General features: G+C 35.0%; 3 protein-coding genes across 4 annotated transcripts in view; all 3 read left to right on the forward strand.

Moving 5' to 3' along the window:
- The window catches only part of LOC135686054 (uncharacterized), a 33582-nt gene extending 23602 nt beyond the window's left edge, over positions 1–9980 (forward strand). The window contains exons 17-27 of the mRNA XM_065202204.2: positions 1489–1694; positions 2793–3136; positions 3571–3632; positions 4266–4358; positions 4741–4899; positions 5390–5458; positions 6396–6458; positions 6981–7032; positions 7859–8003; positions 8897–9049; positions 9364–9980. Coding sequence (XP_065058276.2) covers positions 1489–1694; positions 2793–3136; positions 3571–3632; positions 4266–4358; positions 4741–4899; positions 5390–5458; positions 6396–6458; positions 6981–7032; positions 7859–8003; positions 8897–9049; positions 9364–9716 — 1699 coding nt within the window. The 3' untranslated portion in view covers positions 9717–9980. The remainder of the gene's footprint in view (positions 1–1488; positions 1695–2792; positions 3137–3570; positions 3633–4265; positions 4359–4740; positions 4900–5389; positions 5459–6395; positions 6459–6980; positions 7033–7858; positions 8004–8896; positions 9050–9363) is intronic.
- Positions 9981–11273: 1293 nt separating this feature from the next.
- LOC135686061 (IQ domain-containing protein M) lies at positions 11274–17970 on the forward strand. The gene is made up of 7 exons (XM_065202212.2): positions 11274–12709; positions 13140–13196; positions 13947–14018; positions 14281–14332; positions 14955–15099; positions 15810–15950; positions 17018–17970. The coding sequence occupies exons 1-7, from the start codon at positions 12681–12683 to the stop codon at positions 17371–17373; spliced, it is 852 nt and encodes a 283-aa protein (XP_065058284.2). The 5' UTR covers positions 11274–12680; the 3' UTR covers positions 17374–17970.
- Positions 17971–18516: 546 nt separating this feature from the next.
- LOC135686051 (inositol 1,4,5-trisphosphate-gated calcium channel ITPR1) overlaps positions 18517–22691 on the forward strand; it is a 54644-nt gene continuing 50469 nt past the window's right edge. Inside the window, exons 1-2 of one of the 2 annotated variants that reach the window (XM_065202201.2) lie at positions 18528–18645; positions 20314–20419. The gene's annotated coding sequence lies outside the window, so the exon portion shown is untranslated. Of the gene's footprint in view, positions 18646–20313; positions 20420–22691 lie in introns of both variants that reach the window. The other variant, XM_065202202.2, reaches the window with a different exon arrangement.

The following is a 22691-nucleotide window of genomic DNA, read 5'->3' on the forward strand; positions in this document are numbered from 1 at the left end:
TCCCGAGAAAGGGTAATAAGCGAAACATATAAAGCAGATAAGTATTTACATTATTTTGGTGCCCAATTCTTTCAGGGACTACCCCGTTAACTTCTTGAATAGACGGCGTTGAAGCTTCCGAACTTCCGTCTTGTAAGTGCGCTGCCTCGAGTATTTCAGGTGTCCTCAATCCCTCGTTCGAAGGTGGACTTGGGTTTCTCGGGCGCGTTCCAATAGATACAGCATCTTCACTGCTGCTGTCTTCGACATTGTCCACCTCATTGACCGCTTTCGCTTGACAATTGGCTGCAAACATCTGTTCGATGGCCTTCATGTCAGCGGTGGCCTTCGCGCGAGATTTCTCAATGGACGGCGGACTGCGATTAACTGGCGAAACCTTCTTTTCAAACGGCTCAACTTTACACGATTTTCTACTTGCGCAGCAAGAGAAAATATTCCCCATCTTCCTCAAATTACTTTCTTCTTTTGTCAAAAATATTCTCGAAATCTTTTGCAATCATCAAAGTATGATAAGCTAAGCATATCTGAAAAACTTTGCTAATTAGGTAAAGAATAAATCGTCATGTTAATTCGTTTTATCAATATGACGTCATATTGAATAACTCCGCAACAACCATTGCGCCCCCGCATCCTTAAGAGGCGAATGATAATTTACCTCTGAGAGGCCCCTTGCATATATTCTTTTTATAATTAGGACTACCAGGTTCACAGACAAACCCAAGCCAATTATTAACTTTCGGTAGAACGTCGATTATAGATGCGCGTTAACGAATATATGAAATTTGAAAGGATGGGGATCCCTAGTTATTAGCCTCCACTCGTTCAGAAATCAGATAATATTACAGATGTTCATGGCAGACAAAAACAGGAAAGAAATAGTTTCTAAAATTCTGAAATTGATCATGTGGTCCTTAGAAAGTTTGTTTATTTATCGTCTTTGTTTTCATTCTATTTTCCGCGCATTCAAAAAGTTTTAACGAAGAATATCGGTACACACTTTAAGGGATTTTGACTTCCAAAGTAACCACTTATTCCAAGCTCTTTGCTCAATCTATGCTCAATGGCCAAATAAACAGGAAATGTTATCAAAAATAATGGCTCTTTGTTAGATACAATCAGTGAAAAGATAGCTTTAAAGATTTTTGTTTTGTTTTGCGTTTTTGTTATTATCTGAAAAGTCCAAATTACCCTTTCAGCCCTAAAACCTCAGTTTATCAGGGGTGGCGCCAGTCACTAGGCTGTACTTGTAAGATAAAAATTCATTGGTCACCCCCTTTTGACTTAAAGAAAACGCCGTTTTACCAAAACGCCAATATCCTCAATAGAGGGCGTCCATAACTAAATGTAATTTCGTGAAGGCAGTTTCAAAATCATAGAATCATATCACGAAGAAAACTTTGTCGATACGTTTCTGTAGCAGTTCCCATACTCAAGACATAATGTGTTCTTTGTGTGTTCTTCAAAACTACAATGAACAATTTTGTTTAGGCCAAAGTACCATGTGAAGCAAATCGATGTTGATGTGCTGAACATCTTTCAACCATTGTATCTCATTGGCGATGATAGAGGGGAAAAGGCTCAGTGGGAAACTGGAAGGTTCACCGAGACTTTGAGCACACAAAGAGGCTCTCCAAACACCCCTGACGTAGGGAGCAGAGAGATTAATAAGCTTGATTGGCTAAATCAGTACAATGGTATGATGGTCTAGATTTTTTTATGAAAGCTATCTTTATTTATATTCGTATTTATCAATGTTTATATATATTTTTTATTTATATTTGTTTTTATCCATTGATTTCATCTGATTTCATTGATTATATATATTGATTGATTTCATTTATTCATGTTTTTAGTTATTTTTTCATATTTGTATTTTTATTTGTGTTTACATTTACGCTGTGGTACAACATGTTATATTCATGTTTATGGTGGCCTAATAGGCAAATTTTAGATAACCCAAAACGATGGTGTACTTCGAACATACTTTACATAAATCAACTAACTTAACAGTATATAGGGCCTGGGTCCTAGCGTTCTTTTCCTGAACAAAACATTACACAACAGAGGGATAAGAAAGGTAATTGCGAAGATTTCCGAGGGCAAGGAGGGCAACTGACCTCCCCCCTCCATAACCGTCGGCCGTCGTCTCTGCTAAAATGCTTACTGAAATTTTTAACCAAAAATGAGACCCTTGTCCTAGCGAATTTCGGAAGATCTTCCTTGAAATTGTTTTAAAAGCTTTTGATTTATGTTTTAAAGTTCTATTGAAATTCTATCATTTTTTAACTTGATTTATAATTTTGCTTCAACAATCCTTGTTTCTCAGGTGAACCTTCAATTTGTTAGAGACCGGTCTAGAAATTGAATAAGTCTAAAAATGTATTTACGGCTACCTTGAAGTTTTGATTTTCTTTTCCTTCGAAAGTCCTCTTTTTTAACTAGAATGTTTTCTCCAGTCAAAAGCCCTTCTTCAAGCCTATTATCAGTGTGCCTGGTGTGTTGTTTTAAATATCAAATTCTTCACCGCAGTCTGAATTTCAAAAAAACTTATAAAACCCACAGACTTCTTCAAAAACTCTTTGAGAATGTGTAGGGGCGAAACCTCAGCTCCAATAGACCGTTTTTTTCTTAAGCTTAGTCACTTCGTTCCATCACAGGCCGTGATTTTTCATCAATCGCTGCTGTTTTTTCCAGATATTTTTATCCTTATAAATAATAGATAGCAAATTTGGAAACCTCATAGGAACCGGCTACATGGCTTGGAGGATTTGCTCATTCTGATTCTGTTTTAGGTGGTTATTTTCCACTGAAAGCTGAAGGCCATGCTGTTCAAGTCGGAGAGAAATCTCAGAGTGTTGGCGGAAAATCACCATCACAGTCCTTGCCGCAGACTCAGAAAATAAGCAGACCAGGCAGTCAGTACAAGGAGAGAAGCGATCCCCTGTCGCTTAACAAGAGTAGGCCTCTTTCAGCATGTTCGAAAGCGTCCAATAGGCTTGGCTCTGCGCGCTCTAGCAGGCATGAATCCGCGCAGTCGACTCGACGGCCTCATTCCCATGCAAAGAGCACAACTGAAGAACAAGTGGATCAAGTTTTCAGCGTGAATAAGTTCTCGCATTACTGCTTTGATGATAATGTAAGAATTCCATGTATTTCTTTTTCAGATATTTTCTGAGTGTTTCGAAAGTTTGTTTTTCCGTTGAATTTTTCTATATAAATATCTTAAAAATTTTTATGTTTTACAACCAGGATATTAGAATTTAAACCCCCCTTTTTGTTGCTATTAACTTTCATTCTTGAGAAATCGCACCCACCATCAAGAATTCTTGTAGAACATATATATTGAATATTTAGAATGCGATATTGTTTTTTTCGTAATCACAAGAATGCTTGAGGAATATGCCATGAACTTCTTATGTTCCAGTATGACATTTCAGTACATTAGTAATATTTTTTTCAAAGCCAATCTACCTTTGTCTTATTCAGTTCTGCGCTTTTCTGTGTGTTTATCGTTTGTCATATTATTTCAGTTGATTTTGTTTTGTTTTATGAAGCTTGTTTATTTTTCAGCCGGCACTTGAAGATGACTACCAGCGTCAAAGAAAAACAAATGCTGCCGTTGACATCCAAAGGTATTTTTGAATTCTTTTATCCGTGTATTAGCTATCCTTTTTTGGTGAATCATGAGCAAGTATTAAGCTATTTGAAATTAAGGATAGTTTCAAGTTTCAAGTTTCATTTGATTACCAATCATTACATACAATTTACAAGGTTACAGTACAATAAGTACAACTAAATTAAAAATATTTAATACAAAAATATAAACTAAACAAAGAAATGACATTACATAATTGTATATAATATTGATTGATTAAGGGGGACTCTCTAAGTAGATAAACTAATCGAGAAAGAGCCGCCCAATAAAAGCAAAGAAACTAAAAGAACATTTTATATAAAAAAGAAAGAAAAGAGCCAGACATGCCTTTAGGAAAATGACAAACCTTGGTTGGCACTGCAAAACAGACCGATTAAACTTAGGAGTTGATATAGTAAGCTTTCAATTTTGACCGGACAGGATAAATGAAAATATGTAATAGAAGTCACTTTTATAGTTGGTTTTTTGGTATCTCAATAAGGCAATGTTTGTTGAAAGAAAAGGGGAACTTTTCACAGGAGTTTCTTGTTGTTAAGGTAAAATAATTGAAATCTGCAAGATTAATGCTTAGGTATTAGTGCTATTGACAATGACGTTTTAAATTTGATAGGATATTCAGAGGCTATATGGCGAGAAAGTATGCTCGTGAGCTGAAACATGCAGAAAAGGATCGGCAAAAGAGAGCTGCAATTAAAATACAAAGGTAAATGGTAGTCTGCTCACTTTCATAAACAGATAAACACGTAATGGCCTACTATGAGCTTTGTTTCAGACCAAGAGGCTATTTAACACAAAAACTAGTTTTATGATATACTACATGTGTGATTTCTTTCACTAATATTGTCATTTACATGCAAAGAATAAGGTTGGCTTCAAGCAAAAATCAATTTTGAATATCCCTAAGCAGTTTTGTTGTTTTCAGCGCCCAACTATCCCTTAACTAATTGATTAATGCATAATTCATTCATTAATTCATTAATTAATTTATTCATTAACTGATTAATTTTACAATTCGAAAACCTGTGCAGTTTAAAAATTTTGATTATTGTATCGTTTTGTCAATAATACTTTCTTTTACTACACAGTGCTATGCGAGGGTACTTAACAAGGAAGCGAATGATCGAGTACAACGTTAGCCAGCGCCCTCCTCAAGTCGACATTGTCGAATGGGAAAAAACGTACAAGGAGCATCTGAAGAAAAAAGACAATGAGCGAATGTTTAAAGCTCAGACGCGTAATAAGAAGTATGACTTTTGTTCTTTCTTCCCATTGTTTCTACAAATCTTTCAGTGCTGCAATATGCATTCATTTTCATTTAATTCTCATTACAAGCAATTTTGACTTGCCTTGTTTTTGTATAATCTATTCATTATCAGTTATTTTACTTTCAAAGTAGAAAGGTATGTGAAAACAATCTCAAAGTTACCCCTAGAGAAGTAAATCACCTTTAAGGCCTATTTTTGCATCATACTTATACTATAAAGTAGGAAACTAAAAATATATTTGTATTTCATGTTTTTCAAGAAAGAATACGCTCTTTGAGCGATAAGCTGAATGTGGCAAACCTTCCTAAATGTAGCAAAAAAACAAAGTGCTGTTTATAAATCGGTGCTCTGATTCATTCTGGTTATTCGTGGTTTTTCTTTCAATCCTTTTTAAATGAAATTGAATAGCAATATAAATTTATTGATGCTATTGTGGCTTGTTTTACTATCCAATTTCTTTTGTTTCTAGACTGATAAAACTCCAGGTCAAGCAGGATGACAGGATGCGGAAAGTCAGTGCTTCGAAGGCCATACACGAGTAATAATATTTTGTTTTCTGTTATTGTGGTACTTATTTTCCCTACAAAATTGATAATACTTCGACGCAAAAAGAATATTTCGGGTAAGCTGCACCAGCTTTAACGTAATCGGAAGGGAGGAAAAAGGCTTGAGTTCTAAATATGTTCAATCATTGTCAGAGTTTTTGAACACCAGCGAAAATTTTTAAGGTTGAATTCGACCATCTCACTCTCTGTCTTTGGATAATGTTTGTTCTATACATACCGTAACAATTCCAACAAGCCTTAGGGGCTTTTCCAAAATTTGTTGCTAAAGATGGGGGATAATTCGTGATCAGAGCTTCTTTGGGTTGGGGGAGGGGGCGTTTTTAATAATCAATATCAAAGAGGGAGCTTGTTAGATTTCAGTCGTGACGTATAGATACATATTTTCCATGTTTTGTACGATTTGAGGTGGAAGTTGTTGAATTATGGAAAAGATATGAACAGTATATAGAACTTAATAAAGCCTAAATCATAAATGTTGGCTGGCATTTTATGTTGTTGTTGGATATTCTAGGATTCCACATGTCTTCTCACAAGTTAAGAATTTGCACGGACTCTTAAGCTAACATATTTTACAATTTTGACGAAAAAGGCATTTCAAAAAACTTTAGCTAGATTTGATTAATGAATGTTAGATATGTACATCGGCCTTTTTATTGATTTTAGACACCAGAGAGCGTAGCTATCAAATTCTGGGAATTCATTTGATATCTTGGAATCGCAAATTTATGAAACCTCAATCTTTTCCTATCCATGCTTTTTTACAACTGCTACTTTTTAACCTACTTGATGCAAAATGATCAGTTAAGTTCAGTTTCTGATCTGAAATAAAATGAATGTAGTTTAGTTGGCTTATCTAATGCAATATTTTATACATTTTATAAGTGAAGGGCTAGGATTGATTCTTTTTAGAATTTTCCACGACAAAAGTCCCACAAAGGCACAAATGAAGGCAGCTGCAATTACTATCCAGAGGTAAGTAAATTGTCAATCACAAAGAAGCACTCAATGATTTTTTCGTTGTATCAGGAAAGAAAACCTTTTGAATTTTTATTCAAAATGGTCTTTTCAAGTTGTAAAATTTTTCGAAAAGACCGAAGGTTAATTTCCTTTCTCACACTGAGGATTTGTATATATTCTTTTGTTTATGTTTCAATTAACATGTTGGCATAAAAATCAGGGTATCCACCCCCCGTAGGTTTCTTCATATATACTGATAAATTGATGTTCAGGCATGCTATGTACAGTGAAATTCTTTTATATGGAGCTCAATTACAACATAAATGCTTACTGAATTTTCCCACATATGACAATAATCTTGTTTTTCACATTTTGTTGTATGAGGCTACGAATGTACACTTTCCTATCAAACTCTTAGAATTATTCACGCTTACTTATTTCCTATAAGGCATGTTTCCATTCTTCTCTGAAATATGATGTAATCAGATTGATCTCCTTAATCGTATTGCTATTTCTTTCAATTTCATCTTACTTTAGGTTCGTACGTGGTTGGTTAGTGCGCAAATTTTACCAAAATGCAAAAAGTAAGGTAAGATAACTACTTTGGTCGATAAAAGAGAATTTTCTGATTACGAAAGTCGTAAAGGTAGATATTTGTGATACCCAGGTATTCCTTTTGATGCGGAACTGTAGCCCCCTTTACGGTATGAACCGCAATATCTTCATTTTATGAACTGTAAGATAACTAGTTAATGTCAATTTAACATTCCTAGTCTAGCATATCTCGATCTTATATTTGGGATTATGCTCACACTGCTCGGTACTGGCTTATTCCAGTTTTTGTTGACTAAACGTTGTCCGTTCTTACTGATCCGTTTTCAAATGACTGCGTTTTGAATATAGTGTTCAGACTGCTCCAACAAAGACTCATGGTAGCCTCATTTTCAGTAGATGCCTCATTTTCAAAGTGTCACAATTGACAACCTGTAATGTAATGCTACGTTTTTAACTGCAATGTTTTTTAGCAGAGCAGTTTGATTGTTTGAGATAGGGATCCTTGCAAGTATGACGAAAAACATTTAGTCTAAAAATCGTTTTGTTGTGAGTCTCATGATATTGCCCTTTGTGGTACCATCTATGCTTAACTCCGAAACATCCTTTCATGCATGCACTTTGTGTTAGGTATTTCCACTCTATTTTACTTTAGATCCAGGGCTTTCGTGATATTTTCATTTGATGAAAAAATTGTAATCGCTTTCTCACAGTCCTATCTTTGAAGGGACAAGTTTCATTCAAAAAGGAAAACATCAAATAAAAGGGACAAATAAAGGGCAACTGAAAGAGTTAGCATTTTCTCACGTTTCATAATAAGATATTCCAGTGTTTCCAAATATCACCCTCCTGTTGTTTTATAGGCCATGAAAAGGACGCTTGACTTCAAAGGCTTCCTAAACACGTACAGAGATCACCTGCAGAGAATAATGGAGAGGCATGGGGAAAAGGATTCAAAGGCAATAATTGCTTTTGATGAGCTTTTGGAATACATCGAGAAAAGAAACAGTAAGTTAGCTTTGATGATGCAAATTATTTTATACATTTCATGCTTGAGAAACGGAAATTTCATCCATGGACGACGAAAATTCGAAAGTGCAGAGGCACAAAAAGGATCGTATAGCACCATGCCAATTTTCTGATGCAGAGAATTCTGTTCATTTGAACAGTCATTGAATCAGCAACTTGTCCTCTCTGTTCTCTAGGTCAATACGACTGTTTAACCGAATAATTTGTCAAAATCCATAGCACAGCCTGTAAAACTTCACAAAAGGATGCCTAGAAACGGGACGTGTCCACATATACTCCTGAGTACAAGGAGGAGTGAAGGAGGATTTAGCGTGTAATATATCTGAAACTGATCTGCAGAATTAAGTACTGCCAGCACTGTAAAAAGAAGAAGTATAGATTTTGAAGGCGGGATCAAATGAAAAATAGATGCCAATCCCTGAATCCTAGTGGTGAATCCACTCTCTATTAAACCATTTGGCCTTACTGTTGATATATGAAAACATTTCTTTGAAATTGCCCTTTTGAATTATTGCTCACTTTCCCCTTTCAATAATCAATGGTTGATCTTTAACGATGGTGAGAGATTGACTGTTTTCATGACGTTTATAGAATGACCGGATCTATACTATTGGATGAAACATAGCCCCCTAAATTCAGATTAATATATTGTGGCTTGAAGAAGTTTTTAGACCCAAAATGGCTGTAGCAAGATGACGAAAAAATTCTTCACACAAGTATTTTTTTATTGACCCAGTCAACGTCGTAGGACTTTGAAAGGGGAGAATGAATAATGGTTTTTCTTTTTCGACTAGTAATTAAACCTAATTCCAGTCTATTTTCTTGTGATGTTTAGTAGCTTTATGCACATAACAAACCTTTTTGGCTTTCAGAGTACGAGATTGAATATGATAGAATTGCAAAAGGGAAAAAACAAGGGAGTGTTGGCATTTTTACGTATGAAGATATAAAGAAGTTTTTTGAAGCTTGTGGAAAACATCCATCGCGCAAGGAAGTTGAAGATGCAATCGATATTTGCTTTTCAGGTGCGTTATATTTTATATTGTTTTCAAGAATTTTCTAATGGTTTATTAAAGTTACCAGATTTATATCAATGTGGTTTGCTGGCGGATGCAGAATACTATCCCAGTTCTAGCAATTCTACAATTTTTTTAGCGTTAATAAAGGCAGAGCAGTAATAATATGGTTGTAAATATTTATCGTTAAAGATGTCCTTCGAGAACCTTACTGAAAAAAAATTAGTTTGTTAGTGCAGAATTATGTAATATTAAGAAACTTTCTCTCAGCACTATGGTTGGTATAAAGTCAGCCACATTTCAACGAAATTTTTCTTTTGTAGACATTGTTGAATTGAAAGAGCACGCATACACCAAGGCACAGATTGTAGAAATTGCCTTTCAGATTTATGTTCCAAAAGGCACCAAACTCGTAGACACTCGCAAGTCAACCTGGCTGAATCCACTAGTCGGGGGTGATGAAGCAGCGCGGATCAAATTGTCGAAGAAAGTCAACGAGGCGACGAGCTTGGGAAAGGTGTTCGATTTTGTTAGCCAAACGAGACGTGATCAGGTTGAAATGGAGCAACGAGCCATCACGCCAGATTTGCTGCCGCTTGACGCGAAACTGAACGGATTCGAAAAATTAAACGAAAAACCTATAAGCAAATCTAATCAATCAAAGAAAAAGAAATAGCTGTAAATTTGTATATTTGAATATATTTGAATAAAAAGAACTTTTTAACAAAAAGCAAAAAAATGTATATTTTACAAATGGTGGTTATATAATTTACATTTGAAAAGGGGGTTATGTAATTTGTCATCAGAACCTTAGAATATCTACGAAGCTACTCCGCATAGTGGCTCTAACTAAGGATTGTTTACCTGTTTCGCTGTTCGCTGTTACTGACTGTTATTGATCAAGTAATGCCCTAAATATTAGCGAAAGTGAAGATTTTCGATCAATATACCATGCTTTTGTACCTTAAATAGTGACGAATTCATAGCCAAGTCTTCTGTCTAATTTGATACTCGGATTATGAAGTTTTTACAAAAATCTATTATGCTAGCACGAAATGCAGTGACAAGTTAAAAGAAACCAGTTTAGAATGCTGCTCTTTGTGGTGCTCTAAGATACCCGATGATCCAGGCAGAACACAAACGTGTTAGCAGACAGCTCAAAAGGTCACGCAAAGGAGCTTTGAGTATTTTCCATAAGCAAGACCGTAAATAAATTGCTGAATTTGCAGAGCTATTTCAAGCGAACGAGAGATGACGTAGAAACTGTTCTCAGTGTATTCATTTTTATCACTTACTTGTATATATAAAGTACAATACTGGGGGCTTGTATCGGAGTATATTGATAATTATCATACTTAACATATATCTTGTGATATTACATGTATTGCTTTTTATTTTACAACGTATGTATAAATGTTAACAGACTTCATCTGCATCCAGTTGTATACCATAGCATATTCCATATGTAGTTGAAGGAAGCCGTAAGCACAGAACACACCTAGTATCAATATATTAATACCAATTTTATTGATTTACAATGTAAATATAAGATAGCAAACGCAAATACATTCTTCATCATATTTTTTATGCAAACTTGGCTCTTTTTCTTCCAAACGTGTTAGACCACATAAAATGAGTTAGTGCCATCTGATAATTTATTTAACTAACGAAAAATTACCAAAAGGAAATAAACTGTTAAAAAATCTGCATCTTGGGTGTCCCATCACCATGATTTGCATGCTGGAATTTTTATACATATCAGAAGGTATTGTGACATACTGTCTTGAACTTCAATACAGAAGCTATTGTCTTGAACTTGAAATCTAGGGTTTTTTCCTGGCCTGGCCTGCTGAATCTGCGGAGGAGAAAAAAGAGTTGATATAGTGAAACTAGTATCAGACTGCGACTGACAAAGATTTCTGAAGCTCAGAAGAGCAGGGAAACATCTTTTATTTAGGAATGTAAACGAGAGACTAAAATTTATTATGTAAATAATTTTGTCACTGATCCTCTTTTAATGACATCTTACTCAATATTATAGTGTGTTGCTAGCTGGTGACCCTTTAACTTTGCAAACAGAGCTAAGAGGAAAGACATATTTTAGAAATGCTGATATCATTAAGGTATGAAATTTAAAAATGTTTGAAATATGCATTTATGAAAACAACCCTAAAGATTGTGATGAAACAACCACTGTATTCTAAATGTTTTGTACTAAGAACATAAAGATAATTTGTGAAATGCGGCCGTTTCTTAGTAAAGAAATTGACCTTACTACACTCTCTTTTTATAAGAACCAGTAAAATGGATTTCAGTATGGCTGTTCTTAATTTGTTCGAAAATTTGAGGATTATTCTTAATTTTTTCTTTAACTTTTAGGGTGTAAGCAGTGCAATTGCCAGCTCTAGGGAGATGTTCAGGCCTGAACATCCATGAGACATTCGCCAAAAAGTTCGAAAATTCTCCGAAAAGATTACCCCTAGATGAAAAAATCTCCTTTTTAGGATTAAAATCTCTTAAAGGAGTCTCGCAGCATTGCTCAGAAACACATTTTACAGTAGCTAGGTGTTTATCATCGTCAGGAAGTGGGGGCAAGCTATACTTAATTGATTGTATGCCCAAAGCAAAGAAAAGTACGTGACGGTCATAGGGTCGAACGCATCCAAAGACCAATGAAAAATTGAAACAAAACACCTCGTGTTGATTGTTTATATTACCTACACCTTTTTTGCTTTATCTTAGGTTTTAATGCCTGAGACGTTGTCTAGGGAAATGATAAACTCTTGGAGTACTGTATTAAAATTCTACGGAATGGCCTAGGCCAGCCATTAAACTCCGGCCCGCGGGCCAACTACGGCCCGCAGCAAAATTTCATCCGGCCCGCCGAATGCTTTTCACCCCGAAAATATTTTTTGCCAACATTTGGAATTCTATTTATCTTTGGTTTCTTTTGTCCTCTTTGATATTTTTCTTTTTTTTGTAGTGAATTTTAAATGCGTTCCGTGGACAGTTACAGGTCCACAAGAGAGTACCGAAATAGGAAATGCTTTTTTAATTGATTGATCGTTTTATAGCGTTTAATTAACTGTTTTTTAATTTATGTCTTTTCTCCATCGTACACGCTGTTATGCATTCATTCTAAAACCTTGCGAGACTTTTCCTTTCACTAACGAACGATCAACCTTCTGGCCTAAAAATAGCATAGAACGATTTTCTGACTCAGCCTGGTGCAAGAAACATGAAGTTACAAAACCTTTATGAAAACTATTTTTTGGGTTTATGCTAAGGTAGATAAAATAGGCAGGCACGAAATAATAGGCATGCCTATCTTATCACTAACTTAGCCTGGTAAAAATGAGATCTGAGTTTCTTTTTGAGCAGCCTTTTAACACGAGGTATGTAAAAGTTGAAAACCAACTGGCCCTCGAAGAAAATCTATATGTTTTTCTGGTCCGGCACTTAAAATAATTAAGAACCCCCTGGCCTAAGCAATTGCCTTGAGAACTAGAGCAAAATACAATATGACGTATAATCAATGAATGATAATACGATAGAAAGCATTTTACACTAGTAGTTTTGTTATCTTGCTTCTGTTCCTCAGAATACATTTTTGCGGGAAGGCCATCTTTTGCGCTTGAAAATGGCTACAGCTGGTCCATCAAGAGGAAAGTAAGTTAAAGCTTAAGTTTCTGTAACGACAAACCAGCCAACGTTGACATTTGCCATGAAGCAGATGCAATTAGAATTGATGATCATATTTCGTAGCAACCTCTAGAGTGACTTTTATAGGATTGGAGAAAATCACAGCTTTGATGCTAACTCTACTGTAGACCTTTCTTTACTATACCATGCAGAAAAGACAATTCAATACACCTTTTTTAGATTGCTGACTCATTCAAGAAAGCTTAATTTCACTTTTTACGATCTGCAATGAGTTATTAATATTGGACCTAATGAAGTGAAGACGGTGATGGGGAATCAATGACTATCAAAGAACACCCCGTACCACCAAGTTCCTAAAGTAACAGTGAAGCAAAGACAAACTTTATCCGCAGCTTCATCCAAACAATAATGTAGTTCGATATTCTTTGCACTTTAGGCCGGCAATGACAGCCCCAGGGAGCCTAGGTTCAAAGGCATCAGACAACATTCATGGGTATGTACTTACGAATTTTTAGGCTTAGTATTGCCATGTTGATTCAAAAATTCGCAGTGTGCCAAGAGTTTATCCTTAACCTCTGTTTACAACCGACTTTGAATAAGTAGTGCAGTTCATATAGTCATTCATTCGTATGATAACATTCATCTTGGTGACTGTTCTTTATTGTATTGTATATTGCCTGCTACCTAGCTTCCGAAAGTAGTTTTAGGACACTGAACAGCTATGATTATCAAGCAGTGTCCTGGTCCTTCGTCTCGACGGGCCCACACCTCGTGATCCTACGCCTGGAATTAGAGAGAGCTGGCAACTCTCCTCATTCTGAGGGAAAGTTACCCTGGGTACCAGAGCCTCAGTGAAAAGAGGGTCGAGCATTGCTTTGCTTACTATTCAATTTGACTGATGCTCTGGCATCCAGGGTAAAGGGATGTCTGGTCATTTTAGGAGCTCGAACTACAGACCCTTGGATATGTAGAACGTGACCCTAACCACTGAGCCATCTTCGGACCAGTGACTTAGAGCTTACGCTACAAAAGATATTGCTAAGTTTACATAGCTAAAGACATTATTTGGGATAAGAAGAATAAAATTTATGCGGAAAGAAGTAAGATAGGACACGGAAAGATAGCACATCAAAAGCTTTATGAAATATCACTTCATGACAGTATAATTATTGTGCGTTCAACCAGCTTCTGTTGTCGTATATAAATTTAATTCTACATTCTACTTTTTGATGTTATCATCTAGCATTTTCAACAAATCTTCCAAATCAAAGCCTTCGAAAAAGAAAAGAACAGCAGCTGCAGTAACAATCCAAAGGTAGTCTTTTCAGTTTTTCAGAAAAAATTTCTCCAGCTTATTTCGTTGCATATTAATACAACTGGCTGACATTATTCATTCTAAATTAAAAATGCCTGAGAAATATTCATTAAACCTGGCTTGAATATTCGTATTTTGTATGTGGCTACTTAGATGACGAATTACAGAAGACTAGATGAATTTTGAAGGGGTAGCCTTTTATGGATCTCTTTGGTCCTTTTCTTCATTTAGTGATATGGCTATCTTCACTTTCCATTTGCAGGCATTTTCGTGGTTGGAGGCAGAGACATAACTACAAAATATCAAAACAGAAGGTTGTGTATCTTCCATTTTTACCCATTTCTTTTTCCGTACTTTTGTGGTAAAAGTTTCACATTCACAAACATTGAAAGCAAAAAAAAACAAATAATTTGGGATAGATATTTGCGTTTTTAGAAGTATTCAACCCTATTTTTTTGCCTACTAAGGGCGATTCTACCAAATCCCGTTTATAATAAAAACTTTGTTTAGGCTCATAACTCACTCTATATAGAATAACAGGCAACCTTTTTTTTCAGCCTTCTATTAATTTCTTCTCACTTATCGCCTGTTCTACAAATCATTCTTGTTCTTTTCTATCCACCTTACGTCCAAAAAATCTTTTAAAAATAGCCCTAATATTCAAGGCTATAAAGTAATATTTACAATAATAACTGGTATAATTTCCTTTTCTACCTATACTTTTCAACAATAACTTTGAATGGTCTTTTTGGATGTTCTATACTCTTGTTAGGTGCTTACTTTTGTTTAAATTCCTTCGGACCTATCCTTGCAAAGAGTATATAAATATTGAAGTGTACAATTTGTGTTATTGTTGAACTTTTGTAAAGTTTATCGAAATAATTCAATTCTGGACACTCGACTCAATAAATGTAAACTTTTTTCTGGAATTTTTAGGCTTTGAAGAGAAGTACAAATTTCAAGACATTTGTTGATAGATATCGAGCTCATTGCATTGAGATAATGAAAAGACACGGAGAAGAAAATCCAAAAGTTTATATTGAATTTGTTGAGCTCAATGAATACATCGAGAAAATACTCAGTAAGTTTAAAGGTTAACTCAATTTCATGCACCGGCTTTCCTTTTCATCTGTGTAAGCTACCTTATCCCTATTTGTTGCTGATGCAGGCAGCTTTCTTATCTAAACTTTTAAAGGGACTTCTCAATTTCTTTTAAATTCTTAATGTGTAGCTGGTTAATCATTGATATTAATTCTGTAAAATGTTCTTAATTAAAGATGTCCTTGAATTGTACATACTTGATATTTTGCTTTGTGACTTGTTTGAGCCATTATTGCCCTTGGAAAGCTTGAATATTTTAACCCCAGCTTCATAGGATTAAAGGCATAGGTGATTGAGGTTATGTTTCGATGGGAGCTATTTCAAAATCAAAGCCCCGAGGAGATTTTAAAGCCACTCTCACTATTTATGGCTTAAATTCTCGTCTCGTAGAGTTAGAATTAAGTCAGTCTTCAATTATTCTCGCGGAAGCTATATAAACTCCAAAAAACTTAGTAAATCAGACATGAACGTACAGCAAGAGCAAGCCTCTAGGCTAGATATCACTAATAAGGATTGTTTATTGCATATGCCCATGAAAATATTGAATTAATACCGAATCCCTCCGTTATTACGGCACTTGCAACGGTAAAAGAATTTAAAAATACAGATCAAGAACATATTTAGCAGTAAGAAATTGAAATTGAACATAAACTATGCAAACTGAAAGCAATTTATTCTTTCAACTTTCAGAATTTGAAATCAACTTCCAGATGATGTTGCCCAAGGATCAGGATGGCTTGCTGTTTAAAGAATTTCGAAATTTCTATACAAAATGTCAACTTCATCCATCATTAAAGGAAATGCAAGATGCCGCCCGTCTGTTTCATCAAGGTCCATCATTTTCTCTTTTAATTATTTATTGGGAATTTTTGTGTTAATTAGAGGAATGTCACCCCGCGACGTAGCTTGGAACGAAAGCTGACACGTTCTAACACACTTAAAACGAATATGGTAAGATCCCATGTGATTGCTTAAACAGTGTTGCACATATGGCGACCGGGTGTAGATGTAGCATTCCCAAAACGTACATACAGGCTCATTTTGAGATAACTTGAGACTGAATGAGATATATTGAGTCAAACTGAGTAGTTTTACTAAAAGGACCCGTTTTGAAAATGTTTATTCTGTCTACCCTTATCAACGATATGTTGTTTCAACCTGTGATCCCTCCATAGATTGTTCTATGGCTAGTTGTTTCAGGGCCAATCCTCTTTATATCAAGTTGTTCACTCAACGTTTAAAACAACAGCCTATGATCAAAGCTCAATTATGATACAATTCTCGTTGGTTCCACCCTTTCTAATACTTATCACTGTAGTCTGAAGCCCCGTCCACGCTTATATGGATATTTTGAATCAGCGAAAAGATTTTCTTTGCTGATAAGACTTTCGTCCACACGTATACGAGTTTTCCACGAATTCGCTAACGTATCCGCGACGCTCGAATTCACACACCAGTGTTAAATTTCTTCAACGCTCGAATCTGGAAAATTTTTCGTTCGTGCTTTGAATGTTATTGCGCATGCCCTGACGGAGATATTTATAAAGGATGGACCTGTGAACCCGAATGCAAATGCATGGTGGATAGCTGAATTCAATTTGAATACGCTACGCGCGCTCAAAAATGTCTCTGACGAGATTAGGCTTAAAGCAGTGGGTATTTGTAAGGTGTCTTTTTAAACAGTTTTGTGGCACTTCTGTTTAATTAAACAATTTAGCCAGTTTAGACTACACATACTAATTTCTGTTTTGTTTACATAGATTTAGTCAGTGTGACCAATTTGAGGTCTGCGTTCTTGAAATTGTGACTATTTACAAGGATTTGAAGTTTTCATTATTGATAAGAATTTTGGTCCTTCCCAAAAGCCGTTAATTTATCTACACCTTGATTTATTTCAGACCCTGAAACATTCAACGAGCACTTATTTACAAAGAAAGAAATTGTTGATATCTCTTTGCACATTTACGTGCCCAGAGGCACCCATATGGTGGTTCGCAAGTCGACTTGGCTGAACCCAATCATTGACGGTAAAGAGGCTCTTGCAATGCCAGCACCTAAGCGACTCGCAAAAGATACAAGTGTCAAAAAAGCCATGAAAGTGGTTGTAAAAGCGAAAAAAGAAAGAGATGAAGACGATGCAAAGCTGCTTGAAAAACTGGGCAGCCCAAACTACGGTCTAAGTACACTCTTGGATGTTCAGCAAACGAGCACAAAGAAGTCTAAAAGTTCAACGAAACTGGGAAGGAAAAAGTAGTCTTTGCTACTTCCAATACTTCCATCATCTGCCAATACTGAAAAAAAACTTTGGGTCCATTTAAAATGGTATTAATTTTCCTGCAGCAAATGCAATTTTGCAACAAAGCAAATTAATATATGTTGGAGTAAGATGTAGGCAGAATATTGTTATTATTAAATAGGTCTTTAAATATACGTTTTAGAGTTTGAGTAGGAGCTGGTTTATTTAGCCATGCTTGCTTGCTTAAAAAACAAACTGTTTTTCTTCTCATGCTTCTTTAATTTAATAGTTTTGAAAAAAATTAAAACTTGACTTCGAATTAAATATGTTGCTTTTACACCGAAACCGAAGATAGGTAACAAATGTGTCTTAAGTTGGTATGAGACAAAATGACGTACAAATTATATACAAATTTGTCAAACATCCACTTTTCACAAACTTAGCTTTCCCGGAGTTATTGTCACTTGTATCCCTGCGAATTTCATGTTAATATCTATCAAAACAGTTTGAAAAATTCAAGCCGAATCAAATTTTTTATCCCTATGGTTTCAATTAAATTTTTGAAAGATTTCAACGCGACATCCTCTCGTCCTTGATTGAATCAGATATACTTCATTCTGATATTTCACTTCGTACTCAAGTCATAGAGATTCAATAATAATCATAAAGTAGGCCCAATCGTCACGCGCGATTCCATAAATAACAATACGTATCCTACAAAAACCATAGTTAATATCAACAAGATATTTTACAAGCATCTTGCCGCCTAATATAAGTAAATCGTCGAGAACCTAAAAATACATATAATCAAATCTTAACCTTATCGCTCTTAATCATAACTCCAACTAACTCTGTAAAATAACACGTCCAAAATATAACATAAATAAGAACTAATTGAAATACTACATAGCTACTTATATACATAATAATAGTGAATACAAAAGATACTACTCTAAAGACTAGTTAGAATCCCATATAAAATAACTAACGAATCTGAAGGTGCAATTATAGATAACAAAAGGGATCATAGACAATCGAAAGGTGATAAATTACTATGGTTACAAATAACAGAATAATAGAAGTCTAAACTAGCACTATTACAATGTTGTGGTCAGTGATGCTAATTGGTCAGTGATGCTAAGCCTATGCTTGTGCTGCGAAGCAGCTTTAACGGAATCGAGACTGCAAAGTGCACACAAGCTGAAAAGGGGAATGATGTATGGAGAAGTCTGCAAACAGACCGAGTTGCTCTGACAAAGAATTTAAATTGTAAACATGGCTTTGTTAACGGTAAGCTGTATTTTTAGATATCTGAAATCGACTAAAATATTTGTTATTTTGCTATATGATTTAACTTTTCTCCTTCTTAATATCTACATTTTGTTCTTTTGCTGATAAGGAAACCTGCTGCTCACAAATTTCGTTAATAATGAACGTGTTTATTTTCTGTTCTACACTTCTTTCTTTTAGGCCGTTTTGTTTGTTCAATATTCCTGCAGCTTATTGCCAGCCGCTCAATTTCTTAGATAAGAATGTTATTTTGGCTTTGAAATTGTCGCAATCCTTTAAGCAGTACAATTGACCTCGCTGAACATGTATTCTTTTGTTTTACTCGTGTCAGCCAGTTTAGAACTTCATACCAGCATGTATAAATTTAGATTACATGAATTGAATTAGGTTGAATTACAAGCTGGCGCCAAAATAGCATTGCAAAAAACCTCATCCACATTCTATTCTCGATGAACACTGTATTGTTAAAACAGATCTCAAAGATTTTCAAGCAGTTTTGGTAAAAAAATTGCCACTTAGCATTCCATATTATGCTAGTTTGATCATACAACATTATGTAAAAAGCATGGATCTAATAAATCTTTGAACCAAGACCCCAATATATGCTGCATTAAGTCACCGGAAAGAGACAAATGACAATAACTTAGCCAGGGTAGAAATATTTGCCAGATTACCATATTTGATCTATTTAATGCCCTCTTCCTTTTTAACGTCCCTTCCTAATTAACACCCATCCTAAAAGTGAAAAAAGTTAATTGATGCCTACTTCCTTCTAAACCCTCCTTTCTATTTAATGTCCTCTAGTTTGGTTGTTCTGTGGTTGCTCTATTTTCTCGTTGTATAATTTTTCAGAGATTCTTGGAAGAAATTCAGAGGATAAAGTACATTTTCTTTCGGGAATTATTGAGTTAACGCCCACTGTTGTGTGTCTACTGGACTCATCTCCACATAGCAAAAACATTGAAGAATTTGGTACTTGCATATACACTATATATTGCCTACTGGAAACTTTGAAAACAGGCGTAGCAGCTTGTAGGACCTTCACACTTTTTTGGCATTCAGTTAGCTTGTCATTCCATTCTTCACACATTTGGTACCACACATTTTGTTGTCATGTTTTTTTTGTATTTACAATGGCTCATTTGTTTTGGCTGTGCCTTCTTCCCCTATAACAGTTTTAAAAATCTTGAATTTGTTCGAACCCCTTCCCTTCTTCATTGATTTACAGTATGCTATTTGCTTTATAATATAGTATGCTATTTGCTTCATAATATAGTATGCTAGTATGCTCCATAATTTGCAATTTGTAGTACCATGGATCACATAAAAAGCTGATTTTTTTGCCAGCTAAAGACTTCCTCACAAATCGCTGACTTGACATTTCAAAGGTTGGCAAAATTTTGGGAGCAAGCGATTATATTGCCCCTGTTTGTTTTTAGATTAAGAAATTGTGCACTGAGGTACCTGGAAAACATATTATGGAAACATAAAGAGGTGCTTGCATGTGAAAAATATCATAGTCAGAGTTTGAAGCTTGTAGTTGACCTTGCTGGGTGCTACAGATAATTTCCATGAGTTTTTTAAAGTTCATTTTTTCTTGGCCTACGACAATATTGCAGCTTTCATAAAATGAGTAAAATCACTTAAAACTAATGTTTCCTGTTACAGAAAAAAGGAGCATTGGTTCAAGGCAAGAAATTCTGTGGCAATTTTGTCATGTTATCACTGATTCTGTTTGTATCCAAGACTGTAAACCTCTGAAGAATCTGAAATGGTTAGAATGAAAAAGTTATGCTGATAATTAGATACAGAAAGTTAACAAATTCAGAGTCTAAAAGCGAGTGTCTGTTTGTTGCAATGAAAGCTTTTCTTTCTTGAATAAACAATGCATGAGTTCAAAATGAGATTGAATTTTTGAATAGAATTAAGCACAGAATTAACTCATAAGAAGGTTTGTAATTTCAACAAACATTTAAGATAATTTCTTAGCAAACAGATTAAAGTGGATTAAAATCTGCACTTTTAAAATCACTTTGGAAAAAAGCAACTAACTTTATTATTGAAGTGGGATTTTTACTCTTTATTATAACTTTTCACTTTATAACTTTATTATCATGTTTTAATTTAGATATTAATGCCTGTTTTAAAAGAATTTTTTATTTTTTAATGCCTGTTTTGAAATTTTTTACTAGTACTGAAAGAAATTACTAAAAATACTGGACCATTCCCTGTCAAATAGGGGCATTTTAGAACCAATCAATCAATTAATCACTTAAGGCAAAAATTAGTCATTTGTTTTATTGAGGCTTTTGTATCCTCTCTATGATTAAAGTAATAAACAATGCCATGTCTTTGGCACAAAAAACATACCAGAAGGCTTGAAACTCTTTTAGCAATTGTTTATCATTGCCACTTGATGTTCTGCTAAATTTTGGTAGTACATTATGAAAATTTGTAAATCAGTTAAGTAGAATGTAATTATGTCTTTTCGAGCCTTTGAAAATAAGAATGAATTTTTATGCCAATATAGTCGGTTTCACTAATTTCTAGGACAATATGAAATATGACCTACCTGCACCTATATCCTGATAATCTTAGCTCAGTCACTTTGCAGATTAAAGACATCCAGATTATCATCCACTTATCAAAATGTACACATGAAATATCATAGATGACAAGGTTTAGAAGATGGGAAGATAGTCTATGTTTGTTAAGTAGCAATGATGTAGCCAGAGCTTCTTCTAAGAGTTTCTGAAATCTAAGCATTTATACCAGAAGGGTGTTGCACTATTTTTTTTTAACATGAGTAAAACTTTGTTAGATAATTTTTTTTGAGTTCACCTATAAGGAAAATTTTTGAAAAGAAGAGTTTTGGTTTGCATTATCAACTCTTTGGGTCAAGTTGGTATGCTTGCTCTGGTTAATCCTTGAATGTATGTGATTCTGCTTGTTGGAAGTATTAGCTGTTCAAAGATAGAAATTAGATTTCAAGCTGCAGTTACTACTTGTTTATGAAAAGGTAATTTTTACCTTGATACAGCCAGGAATAAAGTGGTGAATTCTTTGCTTTGAAACAACCTGAATTTTGCTCTTTTTACAAATAAGCAAAAAGGTTGGCAAAATATTTGCTTACAATTTGAAACATCTGGCTTGGTGTTAAAGTATTTATCTTGAAGTGATGCAGCTGGACTTTTATTGCTCATTACTTTCAACCTCTGCCTATCTGCCATTCACATCTTTCAAGAACTTTGTTACTGTATTGTTGCAAAAAGATTTTGTCATTCACTTGGTTATTTACTTTGGTTGTTATAGGAAATAGTGTTTGCATTTTTAGAAGCATTTGATAATAGGGGGATTTATAGAAGCATGTTTTGTCTCAATTTATGTTTATGTTTTTGAGAAAGAATTCTTTTTTGAAAAAATGTTGACGTAAATGGCGAAAATGACGGAAATTAAAAGAAGAAGAAATCTTAAGAGAGGCCTTTTTGCATTCCTGTTGAAAATTGCATTAGGCGACACGTTTGCCTAAAATTTGACGGCGAGCAGTAGCAATCGTAAAGTTTACTTTGCTCTTTTGAAAAGGCATGTATTAACCCTAAGCAGCCAACGCACCTGAATGACACCAAATGCTCATTTATAAAAATGAAGCAGGAACCTTCTAATATAATGTGTTGTGATGCGATTAAAGACCGCTTAGTTTCATTCTTACCACAAAGTCTGATATTCTTTGCACGTCAAGCTCTAGCTAAGGTGCTGGATTAAAGTTATCGTGAAGCACCTGCGGAGGCAGACTCTTTCTAATATTGTGAGAAGTGTACATTTTCTTTAAACATTTCACCCGCTCATAAATGATTCATGGGTCTTAGCCTTGAGTTGTGAATACTTTCCCTCGAGAGCTACTGGCCAGAGAAAAGCTGATCTCGGGACTGCAGCGCGCTTTTTGCTCAAAAGCAGCATCCTTCCAGTTGCTAGGCCAAATTTTCACATTTAGCTCACAGGATAATCTTTGCATGTTTTCGTCATTTGCTTCGAATCCTCAAGATTTA

The sequence above is a fragment of the Rhopilema esculentum genome, chromosome 6, assembly GCF_057945365.1.
Source record: "Rhopilema esculentum isolate cy_ngs chromosome 6, ASM5794536v1, whole genome shotgun sequence".
NCBI lineage: Eukaryota > Metazoa > Cnidaria > Scyphozoa > Rhizostomeae > Rhizostomatidae > Rhopilema > Rhopilema esculentum.